The 13,934-nt window shown below is 44.3% G+C and overlaps 1 protein-coding gene across 1 annotated transcript in view; it reads left to right on the top strand.

Moving 5' to 3' along the window:
• adcy1 (adenylate cyclase 1) overlaps positions 1-13,934 on the top strand; it is a 225,420-nt gene that overhangs the window by 20,124 nt on the left and 191,362 nt on the right. Inside the window, exon 4 of the mRNA XM_033050221.1 lies at positions 9,130-9,241. Within this exon, the coding sequence (XP_032906112.1) occupies positions 9,130-9,241 (112 nt within the window). The remainder of the gene's footprint in view (positions 1-9,129; positions 9,242-13,934) is intronic.

Here is a 13,934-nt window from a genome sequence, read left to right as displayed (position 1 = left end):
ATATGTGCAAATGTTAATCCCATCACTGGTTTCCTTGTTAATCCTCTCACTGTTGGGCTCAGCACACTCCCTGAGTTAAAATCCATGTGGGGTTTACAGCTTGTATCATTTAAAGTGATTGTACCATTTATAGTGAGGAGGGTGATTGACCACTTCTATTCTATTAGTGTCTGTTGACACATGGTTAGTAGCTATCTCCTGTACTGGAATGTTGTAAAGATGGGACTGGCAGAATGGATAAAATTGTGTAGATATTGTGTACCTAGATCTTCAGGAGTCTTTGACAAGGTTCCACACACAATGTTGGTCAACTGGATTACAGTACATAGAACTGGGCTAGTATATTGGTGTGAATTGGTTTTGTCAGAAACAAAAAACAATGAGTGGGAATTAACAGGTTTTCAAGAGAAAGCATTAGATTTAGCTCTTAGGGCAAAAGGAATCAAGGGATATGGGGAAAAAAGCAGGAATGGGGTACTGATTTTAGATGATCAGCCAAGATCATATTGAATGGCGGTGCTGGGTCCTGCACCTATTTTTCTATGTTTTCTATGTCTTGTTGCATTTTTTTCTGTATGGCTGTAATTCGCATTTCACTTAGCTTAATTGGTACATGACAATAAAAGACCTTTGAAACCTTTGATATTAGAAAGAAGATACTAGTATGGATAGAAGATTGGATGATGGCAAAAGGAAAGAGGTGGGAATATAGGGGTAGTAAAGTATCATTAATTTATTCATTTACTGATTGGTTGTCTGTGACTAGTGATGTTTCACAAGGTGTTGAATCAATACCTGTCCCTATACCTCCCCCCTCAACTCTATCCAAGAACCACAACAGTCTTTTCAGGTGAGGCAGAGGTTCACTTGCACCTCCTCCAACGTCATCTACTCTATCTTCTGCTCCAGGTGTGGACTCCTGTATATCGGCGAGACCAAGTGCAGGCTCGGCAATCGTTTCGCTGAACACCAACGCTCAGTGCGCCTGAACCTATCTGGTCTCCCGGTTGCTGAACACTTTAACTCACCCTCCCATTCTCACACTGACCTTTCTGTCCTGGGCCTCCTCCATTGTCACAGTGAGGCCCAGTGCAAATTGGAGCACAAACAGCACCTCAAATTTCGCTTGGGCAGCTTACACTCCAACGGTATGAACATGGATTTCTCTAATCTCTGTAACTCTTGCTTTCTCCTCTCTCTCCATCCCTCCCCATCCCACTTCTCCGACCGGCCTTTCTGTCCCCCACTATATTTTATCTCTGTTTGCTTTGTTGTTACCTCCTCCCAATTAACAATGATCTATTCTACTTTTTCCTTGATCTCTATTCCCTTTGCCCTGTTTTCACACCTTCACACTTCCTTATCTATCTACATCCCTCCCCCCCGATGTCAGTCTGAAGAAGGGTCTCAACCCAAAACATTACCCATTCCTTCTCTCCAGAGATGCTGCCAGTGAAGGGGCTTAGATATGTAGCAGAAAGGTGGAGTTGAATCTTCCAGTCTACATGTGTAAACTGATGCTGAGAGCTGAATTCAACATTGAAATGTGAGAACTTGACTAGGCTGAGGTTAGTAAAATCATGAGGGACGTAGATAAGATGGGTTGTCACAGCCTTTTTTTCCAGGGTAGGGGAGTTAACAAGGGAGGACATAGGCTTAAGGTGAGATGGGAAAGATTTAAATAGATGTTTTCACAGAAGGTGGTGGATATATTACAACTATTTGTACAATTTTGTGATTTTTCCCCCCCGAAATATTATGTTAGAATTAACCACAAGATATTGTTGCTCATTTGAAATGTCATTTTGAAATTCTGTTATTTAAATGTCTTTAACATGAAGCATCCATGGTTAATGCCTTGGCATAGAGGCAACAACATTTCCATTATAAATTAGGTTTATTATGAAGTGATTAACTGATACATGCACTTCACAGGCTGGAATTAATGGCACGTTTACAAACATTTAATGGGGAGTGGGAGTGTGATAACTGCTGGTCAAGTGTTCAGTAAACCCAAACTAAGCAGTTTATTTTTCATCAATACAAAATAAAATGTGTTTTTGACAACGAGAGAAACATTCAAAGTGTCCTTGATCATTTGCATATTAGACAAAAATTCAAATTAAACACACGTGCAGAGTTGTCACAAGGTGTCATTGCTTTTTATCAGCGCATATTTGTCCATATCCAAGAGAATGCTAACTTTGTTACAACAGTTTGTAGCCCCGTTAGGAAACTCTGAAAATTAACCAGCCTCTTCTGTGTGGAAGGGCACTAGCAAATAGATAGCTCTGAATGCAATGCCTCCAACTATTATTTTAACGTCAGTTTAAATTATGGAATATCCTGCTGCTTGCATTTGGTGAACAACACATAATTCATTTTACAGATATCTAATAAAACTAAAAGAATACTGCAAAATACCAAAAAACATACTTAAATCCACAAAAAAACAAGAATAAGAAATACATTCCAAGCATAAGATAGACACAAAACGATGGAGTAACTCAATGGGTCAGACAGCATCTCTGGAGAAAAGGAATCAGTCTGAAGAAGGGTTGGGACCCAAAACGTCACCTATTCCTTCTCTTCAGAGATGCTGTCTGTCCCGCTGAGCTACTCTAGCTTTTTGTGTCTATTTTCAGTTTATACCAGCATTAGCAGTTCTTGTCTACTCATGTACTGTTATAACACCCTTGATCACTGCTACACAGCAATAAAAAATGCCTACAACTCTGTAGCTGGACCACATTTCGAGAAATCTGATCACCTAGCTGTGCTTCATCTCCCTGCCTACAAACAAATATTTAAGGAAGAGGATCCGGTACAGAGAGTTGTGAATTGCTGATCAACGGACACGGACGACATCTTACGCGACTGATTCGAGTCAGTGGACTGGTCCACATTCGAGGATTACGCGGCTAACCTGAATGAGTACATCACTGCCGTGACTGACTTCATCAGCAAGTGCGTGCAAGATTGTGTGCCGACGAAGTCAATCTGAGTGTTCCCCAACCGGAAACCATGGATGAACCGTGAGGTACATTCACAGGTTAAGGCCAAGTCTCCTGCATACGTCAAACGACCCCGAGCGCTAGAAGAAGGCCCACTATGATCCCTGTAAAGCCATTAAGGATGCCAAGAGACAATACCAGGACCAACGAGTCCCAGTATAATCACTCGGACACATGGAGAATGTGGCAAGATCTGAATAAGATCTTATTCAAAGCAAGGTCAGGCAACATTGGTGATAGTGCGACCCTACCCGATTAACTGAATGCTCACTTCAAGCATAAGACCAAGGTGCCAACTGGCCCTTCAGACTCCAGTGTGCCTCTCCCCAGGGAGACTGTGGCAGAGGTTAGATCGGCCTTCCTGAGGTTATACCCAAGAAAAGCAGCTGGCCCAGATGGAGTTCCTGGCTGTGTCCTTGGTAGCTGCATGGCCCAGCTAGCGGGAGTATTTGCAGACATCTTTAATCTCTCCCTACTCTGTTCTGAGGTACCCACCTGCTTCAAGAACATCACCATCATCCGTGCCGACGAAAAGCAAGACCTCATGCCTAAACGACTGCCGCCCAGTGTCCTTGACATCCACCATCATGAAATGTTTTGAGAGGCTAGTTATGGAACGCATTAAATGCAGGGGCCTTGACCCACTGCAGTTTGCCTACTGCCACAGTAGGTCCACAGATGATGCCAATACCATCATCCTCTAACATAATCCTAAACACGAGGGCTCCGCAAGGATGTGTTCTCAGCTCCCTTCTTTACTCCTTGTACACCCACGACTGTGCAACCATGTATAAATCTAATTCAATTTTCAAATTTGCAGACGACGCCACCATTGTGGGCCGGATATCAAATAATGATGAGACGAAGTACAGGAAGAAGATTCAGAACCTCATGTCCTGGTGTCAAGACACAAACTTTTCTCTCAATGTCAGCAAGATAAAGAAGATAGTTATCGACTTCAGGAAGCAAAGCGATACACATACCCTAGTTTACATTGACGGTGCCGAAGTAGAGTTTAAGTTCAAGTTCAAGTTCAAATTTATTTGTAATTTACCATGCAGCGTTACAATTAAAAAAGGACATAACATAATTCAACACAGAGATCCACCACAGCATTCTTCACTGTGGTGCAAGGCAATACAGTTCAGACAGTCCTCCTCCTCCCTTGTTCACCCGTGGTCGAGGCCCTGACCTTCCGTAGTCACCGCTACGGACGGCACGATGTTCAAGCCCTCTGGACAGGATGGTCGGAACGCCGACGTCAGGACAGGTCGAGCATACCCCGCTGCCCAGAGCTCCCAAATCGGCCACCTCCTTACCGAAGACTGCGGCTTCCAGATGTTGTAGGCCGCTGGCCAGCGGTCGGGGCGCTTCTCCGGCGACCCCCGGCAAGGGGGTCCATGATGTTACAGTCTCCGCTGCACCACCACTAAAGCTCTGGGCCAAACTCCGGGAAAGGCCACACAAAACCAGCTGTAAGGCCGCGAGGAGGGGGGTTGAAGAAGCGACCAGGAAAAAAGTTGCATCTCCATTGAGGTAGGTGCCTGAAAACGGTTTCCCCCTATTCCCCCCCACCACCCCCCACAAAAGACATACAGAGAAACACTAAAACATACTAATAAATTTAATAAATTTAATAAATACTAATTTGGACATACTAATAAAAACAAATAAGTCGAAGCAACAAACCCACTGCAGGCGAGGCAGCCGACTCGCAGCGCCACCGTAACCTGAAACTTCAAATTCCTTGGAGTCAATATCACCAACAAGTTCTCCTGGACCACCCATATTGAAGCTACGACCAAGGAAGCACACCAATGTTGACTTCCTTAGAAGGCTTAGGAAGTTTGGCATGTCCCCTGCAACTCTCACCAACTTCTACAGATGCACCATAGAAAGCATGTTATCAGGAAGCATCACAGCTTGGTTTGGGAACAGCTCTATCCAAGACCGCAAGAAATTGCAGCGAATTGCAAACACAGCCCAAATCGTTGCACAAACTAACCTCCCTTCTATTGACTCCATTTATACCTTATGCTACTTCGGCAAGGTCAGCAGCATAATCAAAGACAGTCACACCGTGGCCTCTCCCTCTTCTCCCCTCTCCCATTAGGCAAAAGGTATTGAAGTGAGAAAACGCACACCACCAGATTCAGGAACAGTTTCTTCCCAGTTGTTATCAGGCAACCGAATCATCCTACCACAACCAGAGAGCAGTCCAGAACTAGTACCTAGCTCTTTGGTGACCCTTGGGCTATCCTTGATCGGCCTTTGCTGGCTTCACCTTGCACTAAACGTTATTCCCTTATCATGTATCTATACACTGTAAATGGCTTATAATCATGTATTGTCTTTCTGTTGACTGGTTAGCATGCAACAAAAACTTTTCACTATACCTCAGTACACGTGACAATAAATCAAACTAAAACTAAACTACAATGAGACCCAATATTTGCCTTGAGGATCAGCACTTCATTTTCTGTGTGTACTGCCTTCTGGATTTGTTATTGAATTTAGTGATTTCAGGCAACTCGTTTTTTCTGTTTGCACCTGACCTAGTCAATCCTGCTGTAGATAATCCATTTAAATCTGTTTTTCTCTCTCTGCTAACATTGCCTGACCTCCTGGACATTCCCTGAAGTGCTCAGCTCTGCATTTTACAGTTGTCACTCTCCCCCTCTCTCCCTCTCTCTCCCTCACTCTCCCTCTCCCCCCCTCCCCCCCTCCCTCCCTCCCCCCCTCCCCCTCCCTCCCCCTCCCTCCCCCTCCCCCTCCCTCTCCCCCTCCCTCTCCCCCTCTTCCCCACTCTCTTCTTCTCCCTGTTCTTGATTTCACAGCTTTTATGTTGTATTGTCTGTGATTTCTTTCTCTCCAGCTACCCTCATTAACCAATCAACCAGATAACTTCAGTTTATCCCAATGGCAACTATGATCTCACCCTCTCAGAGGTGTTATTTTGTCCTATCCACTCTTCCCCCACGTTCTCTACATCTTAAACCTAACATCTCTTTTCCAATTCTGATGAAAGGTCTTGAAATGTTAGATCTCTTTTATCTATCCACAGATGCTGCTTGACACGTGGAGTATTCCTGCATGTTATGTTTTTATTTGTACATTTGGAATATATTATCTACATGCAAGAAGCAATTAATTCTTTGAGCTTCAAATGAAACAAATTTAAATTAATCTCAAATGTTAACCATCTCAACTATATATTCAATATTTTTTGTCACAGTGTGAAGTTGCAGTAAATCAGCTAGGAATGTTTCTGGAGGACTAGACAGCTCAGTTCTAGGCACAGACTTATCCAGATGTATAAACAGCATGGATGTGTTCAAGGGAATATTAAAACTCTCCTTGAAGTGTCATACAGCATATCCTGCTGCTAATATCCTTGTTATTTAGCTGTTATGTCAATTTGCTTTTGAAGTTGATTCCAATTAAACAAACGGAAGCAACGGAGATTTCATTGCATTAACGAAATGTTGTCATCTATTGTTGGTCAATCTATGGTCTTGAATGCAGAAACCATATCCATTGTATCTCTAATCTGTAGCGGATTCATCTTGTTCTGTTTGACGCAGCGCTGTGTTCAGTGGCGTCTTGAAGAGTAATATTACACTTTAATTAGTTAAAAGTTTAATTAGTAACATTACACATTAAGTAATTAGTAAATCTTGGAATTACACATTGTTTTATAGGGTCGTTGCATTTGGTTTTATCTCAGCAGCAAAATATTTCCAATGCACAACAATGCAAAACTGGAAGTTTATTGTATTAGTCGGGTCAATAATGTCAATGGACACATTGGGCTCTATTTTCAATTTTCCACCTGACATTTGGACAATGCAAAGTCTCTTTCAGTGCACCGTGGACAGCTTGTTTGTAATCATGTATAGTTTTATCATTGACTGGATAGCATGCAAACAATAGTTTTTCACTGTACTTTGGTGCAGGTGACAATAATAATCTAAACATTATGTGCCATTGTGTAATAGGCACATGCCTCATTTCAATATTCATCCAGATGTTTGAACAGACCACTGACAAAAGAAGGTTGAACTTTCCTGAAATGCACTACCTGTGGTGTTTGGAGCTACAGGAGTCCTTCACTAAGTTATATAAAGCCATAGGGGCTGCTGTGGATCTCACGCATCTCTGCCAGATTGACTCCCTTTTCCTTTCTTATCTGTGGTTGTGATATTGAATAGAATTGGTAAGGTCCTTTATGGGCCTCTCCCACAGGCGATTTTTCAGGCGACTGTCGGCGACTATGCGGTCGCCACATGTTCGCAGGTGGTTGCTGGGGAGTCGCCTTCATGGTCGTGAGGAGTTACCGCATTCTGGGAACGAGTCTCGGCCTCATTATGGTCGCCACCCATTTTTTAACATGGTGAAAAACTAGTGGTGACCAAAATGAAGCCGCCTTGAAGACTAGCAAGAGTTTTCGTGCCATAGGTGGGGCGCCAGGAGGTCCTAGTGGGTTGCCAGGAGGTCGAAGGTTCTCGTAGGTTCTCGTAGGTTGTAGCCGATGTGTAAACGCATATGCATTTTGGATTTCTATGACTACATGTTGCAGTACAGAAGTGCGGAGCTCATGGGAGACCAGATTTGAATGGCTAACCACCTGCTCTATCCCTGGTCTCACTGTTAAACTTAGCAACTTTGCTGTTCTGACCTGAGCCTAGGGCTCAGATGTGTTTTACACCTTTCCTTTTTCACCTTATGCCACCCATACGTGGCACTTTAAGAGTGGCCTCATTCATTCCAATGAAGGTTGCTGCCTTTCATCTAAAGAGAAAAGTGAAGATAAGTGATTCTTTTGTATATATTTTAAGTAACATAATTATTACATTTTTACAAATATTTTTTTAATTTTTTATTTATTTTCACTACTTTTTCTATTTTTATTTTATTATCAAAATAACGGAAGAAAAGTGTCCTTGGATGGAAGACAGAGAGTCATCAGGGCGTCTGTGGTTAAGGATTCAATTTATGTAGTGTATTTACAGTTTGCTGCTTGGCGGCATGGAGTTGGCGGCAAATGTTGCAATCTGCAACACAGCAATGGAGTAACCCAGCAGTCAGGCAGCATCTGTGGAGGGATAGATAGGTAATGTTTCAGATCATGGCCCTTCTTGTGACATATTGAAAGGGCTCCTATGTAGTACCATCTTAATGTGCGTTTTAGCACTTACTTAGTTGTCACTTTATTTAATATGACACAGAAGGAGCACATTTGGTTCCTCAAATTGTTGCCAGCTTCCAGCAGAGCCATTTATTAGTCCCATTCACCCACCACCCTTATAGCTCTGCAACTTGTAACTGCAGTGACCAAGTTTTATTTTCAATGCTATAACATTCTGGTACATAGAATAATAGAACAATATTTAGTGTGGCACTAGAAACTGCAAAAGCTGGAATCTGTAGTAAAAAAAGACCAGCTGCAGGATGTCAGCAAGTCAATCAGTAGGTGTGGAGGGAAATGGATAGTCAATGTTTTGGATGGCATCCTTCATCTGGATTGAAAGAGTAGAGGGGAAGTAGCCAGTATAAAGAGATTTTAAAAAGTCACAGCGCTGCGGTAACTTAGTGGGTCTGGCAGCATCTATGGAGATCATGTTCTCCAGAGATGCTGCCTGACTTGCCGAGTTACTCCAGCACTTTGTGTCTATTTTTGTAAATGAGCATCTGCATTTCCTTGTTTCTCAGTATAAGGTGGCGGGAGGATGGAGCAAGAGTCAGCAGATAATAGGCGAGTACTGGTGATGAAGATTTGCAGATTCATCAGTTTGCTAGCTCTTGCCCCACTCCTCCTCTCATCTCCTTTTCCTGGCTATATCCCCTCTACTCTTTCAGTCTAGATGAAGGGTCTCCACCTGAAATTTGGACTGTGCATTTCACTACACAGATGCTGCCTGACCCACTGAGTTTTTCCAGCTGCCCTCCTGTTCTTTTGGATAATATTTGGGGCTCTGGCATGACATCATGGTGTGAAGGATTTATGTTTTAGCAAGCCATTGGTGCAGTTGGCACACTGCTTATCACTCTCACTTTTTTATGCTGAGAAATTATCTGTGTTTAATTGATAACATTTTTTGTCTCCTCTCCCCAGCATCCTGTTTGCAGATATTGTGGGTTTCACATGTTTGGCATCGCAGTGCACCGCACAAGAATTAGTAAAGCTTTTAAATGAACTCTTTGGCAAGTTTGACGAGCTGGCCACGGTAAGTGCTTTTACTAACATTTTCCTTATTTGGCATTTGTTTACTTTTCCTCTGGATTGGTTTGTCATGAAGAGTTGATCCTAATGTATTGCACTTCTTCACGTTTGGAAGATTGCACGTTATAAATGTCTCGCAAAATGAAAATATCAGTGTATTTGTTGTGCTGCCCTTTCAATAAAGATTCCCAATGGTTGACAATAACTTAGAATTCAACTGACATTGAGGGACCACCGATCTGACTTCAAAATACATATTAAAAATAGGTATAAGTGGATTTAAAAGTTCGTGTAAATTAATGGTTAATGTGCAAAATCTAAACTGTACCGTAATGGCCAATGTTTTTAATGTAAATACACCATGAAAAGCATTTTCTACCGCCTGTTCTTCATGTAGGCAACTGTCCAGTTTTCATTGGATTTCAATGGGTCACTTTCAAAGACTAAACAATGAAAGTTTCATAAATCCTGTTGTTAACTTGGGAAGGGCTGAGGGAGGTTCATGACTGAAGATGTGATGTTTGGTGGACTGTGTGGGGTGGGTGGACCTGTTGCTCCTCCCATGCAGCTAGCAGGTGGCGCTGCACAGGACAAAGGGAGATGTCTTGTATATAGTTTATCCTGTCAGCACAGTATGCGGGCAGCCACTGTAACTAGTCTTGCTGCCAGCATTGAGTGAAAAAATCACATGTCTTTGCCTTGGTGCGAAGTTCGGCAAGAAATTCAGTTATCGATTGCCTTTCCTGTTGTACCGTCTGGTAGAAATCAAGGTGAGCTGCGAGGAAATTTTGACTTTCTTCGAAATGCAGCTGCAAAGCCATTGTGATTTCAGCATATGAGGCTTCAGTTACTTCTGCAAGTAAATTTTAAAGCAGTGCAAAAGTTTCTGGAGACATTGATGAACACAAAAGAGCCTTCTTCCTCTGGTCGTTTGTAATTGCCATACTTTCAAAATAAAACTCAGCGCGCATTAAATACGACGACCACCTTTCTCACTTGGGATCGAAACGATCGAATTGCAGAGACAAGTTAGTTTGAGTAACTTTTTTTTTTAAACAAGAAATAGGAACATCTGGGTCTTTGAACACAATCCGAAGAATCCCACTTCTGACACCACTTTTGTGTTTGTTTTCTAGGTCTGCACAAAACTTGAGAGTTTTTAGTTTACAACAGAAGTCTTTAATGTTTCATTCAATGCTGACAGCAAGACTAGTCACAATGGCTGCCCGCATACTGTCTGCCGACAGGATAAACTATATACAAGACATCTCCCTTTCTCCTGTGCAGCGCCACCTGCTGGCTGCACGGGAGGAGCAACGGGTCCTCCCACCCCACACAGTCCGTTGCGGGATAGACTGGTCATGGGCTGCAGACATGCATTCATCCAGCAGGCAATTCTCAAGGAATCAGACGCATCATTGAAGAATGTGCTGCAGTGTGCGAAGATGGCTGAGCTGCTGAGTAAAGAACTGCACAAAATGGCCGGCAAAACTGCATTAATGCTCCCTCAGGAGGTCCATACAGTTCGTCAGACTCATCCGGAATGCCTGAAACCGCTTGATCGATCCAGAGCAAATCCAGAGAAGGTGGGACAGTTTCAGAAGAGCCGTTCCCCTGTGGGGGGAGGATCGAAACCCTGCTACCAGTACGGCTCGTCTGCTCTTCATCACCGTGAGTGCCCGTATATCAAGTTCGTTTGTTATACCTGTTACCGAAAAGGTCATCTCCAGGCAGTGTGTCAATCAGTAGGAAAGCTGCAAAAGGGCAAGAAAGCAAAAAAAAACCTTCTAGTTGACCAAATCATGGAGACCATTTCTATTGCAGTGCTCGGTGTGTTCACGATCACTGACAAGCCGAGGATTTTGCTGCGGGTCTCGAACATCAATCTACAGTTCCAGGTGGACATTGGTGCGGCTGTATCGCTAGTGGGTCAGGACATCTGAGAGAGGATCGGATCACCGAAACTGAAACCGGCCTTTTCGGATACGGATTCCCATGAAAGGCAAATGCACTGTCGCCGTTTCCTGTAATGGTATGACACAGATGTTGCCGCTGATCGTTGTTGGTAAAAAAGGTACATCCCTGTGCGCCATCGACTGGATCCATGCTTTCAAGCTTGACATGAACACCTTGATCTACGATGGATCAACTACAGCATTGTCATCTACCCCGAATTGCAACATGGTCAGCAAGTGCGAGAACAACCTGCAGAGGGTTCTTGACCAGTTTCCGACCATTTTCGCACCTGGACTCGGACATTGCACAAAGATGAAGGCACGGCTCATACTCAAAGACAATGCTGTCCCTAAGTTCTTCAAACCAAATCTAGTTCCATTCAGTCGGATGGACGCCGTCGACAAGGAACTCTGCCGTCTTGAAGAAATGGGAATTATCAACCATGTGGACCATTCAGACTGGGTCACATCCATAGTTGTCGTTCAGAAGCCTTGCGGCAAGGTTTGCAACTGTGGTGACTACAAAGTGACTATAAACCCTCAATTGCAGATTGATCAACACCCTATACCAAGAGTGGACGAGCTGTACGTCAAGCTGCAAGGAGGACAGCACTTTTCGAAATTGGACATATCCAACGCGTATCTCCAAGTGGTACTGGACGACGAGACAAAAACCCTGCGCGTGATCAACACACAAAAGCGACTGTTCAGATACAACCGATTGTCATTTGGACCGGCACCGACGCCGGCCATTTTCCAGAAACTGGTCGACAATCTGGTTGCCGGGATTCCGTATGTAGCCGCCTACCTGGATGACATAATTGTCACCAGGCAGTCAGAAGAAGAACACCTGCAGAGCCTAAAGCAGGTCCTCACATCACTGAACAACTACAGCTTGAAGTTGCGCATGGACAAGTGCGCATTCTTCTGACAACAGGTCACATATCTCAGGCATGTGATCTCAGCAAGTCTGAAGCCATCGGAAGAAAGAGTGGATGCCATTGTCAAATTGCCGACGCCCGAAAATGTGAAGCAGCTTGAAAGCTTCATGGGCAAGGTTAACTACTGTGGCAAGTTCATACCGGCACTTTCGACTTTGTGCGCACCATTAAACAACCTGCGAAATCAGGACATCGACTGGTCCAAAGAGTGTAACCATGCATTCACCAGGTTGAAGGAGATGCTCGCCCAGAAGACGCATTTGGTCCACTATGACCCATGAAAGCCGATCTCGCTGGCTGCCGATGCATCGCCCTATGGTCTTGGAGCTGTAATCTCAAAAATGGCGCCGAAAAGCAAGGAAGAACCAATCGCGTTTGCATCCAAAACGCTGACGACCGCCGAGAAAAACTACAGCCAAGTGGAGAAAGAAGTACTGGCGATCGTGTTTGGTGTCCGGAAGTTCCACCAATATTTGAGTGGGCGACATTTCCTGCTCATCACCGACCACAAGCCGTTGCTGACTATTTTCAGTCCGGAGAAAAGTTTGCCTGTCATGACGTTGCAGCGTCTACAACGTTGGGCCCTGATCATGATGGGATATGATTACCACATCATTTACCGACAGTCTGCCGAACATGCCAATGCCGATGCCCTGTCTCGTCTACCGATTGAAACCGACCTGACATTCGATAAAGAGGAAGAAATTATGGAAATTTAGACGGACGTGAACGTGTTAAACACGCGGGTCATCGCTGATTTCCCCGTCTCCGCAAGGACGGTCGCCAACTATATGAGCACAGACCCCATTTTGTCGAAGGTACGACATTTTGTCACTCAGGGGTGGCCGAACAGTCCTAAGCTGGACAAGGAATTCCGCTCATTCCAGAATGTGCAAACGGAAATCTCCTCAAAGGATGGCATTCTGCTCCGCGATGGTCGAGTGATCATTCCGACGGAACTACGATTGCTAATTCTGAAAGTGTTGCATAAGACAAACATTGGAATTGTGTGAATGAAGGCGCTCGCCTGCATGCATGTGTGGTGGCCGAATATCGAGACCGATATAGCCAACCACTGCAAGGACTGCACACCATGTGCCGAAACAGTGCCGAATCCGCCGGAAGAGACCTCCGCCTGGCCGGTCCCTGACCAACCATGGCAGTGAATCCACATAGATTTTGCTGGACCATTCCTGGAGGACATGTGGCTGGTCGTCATGGACACCCTTTCGAAATGGCCACATGTTATCCAATGAATAAGTATCCAACCACCGAAACACCCACTTCTACGCTCGATGATTTGTTCGCCATTTGGGGATTGCCCTTAACAATCGTAAGTGACAATGGACCCCAATTTGCCTATCAAATATTTGGTGACTAGTGCAAACAACTCTCAATTGTGCATCTGACACCAGCACCTTTTCATCCGCCCTCAAATGGTGAGGCAGAGCAGCTCGTCGGCGTTTTCAAGCAGGCCATGAAAAAGAAATCGAAACGATTGGCATTGAGCGATTTCTTACAGCAATATCGAACCGTTCCAAACTGCACTACCGGTCAAACTCCAGCAGAGATGATGCTCGGACGTCAAGTGCGCTCTCCCCTATCAGATTTGAACCCGACCCGTAACTCTTATACGGCGCGCACTCAGCCAACAAAGTCGAACAAGTCAAATTCGACATTGGTGACTACGTATATTACCGCAATTTTATGGCCAAGGAAAGCAAATGGTGCGCTGCCAGGATCATGGCTCACATTGGAACCAAAATGTACACCGTCCAAGGACAAGACAGACAATGCAAAC

Source organism: Amblyraja radiata, chromosome 2, assembly GCF_010909765.2.
Source record: "Amblyraja radiata isolate CabotCenter1 chromosome 2, sAmbRad1.1.pri, whole genome shotgun sequence".
Taxonomy (NCBI): domain Eukaryota; kingdom Metazoa; phylum Chordata; class Chondrichthyes; order Rajiformes; family Rajidae; genus Amblyraja; species Amblyraja radiata.
Note: the sequence above shows the minus strand (reverse complement) of the source record. Positions and strands in the feature narration are given on the sequence as shown.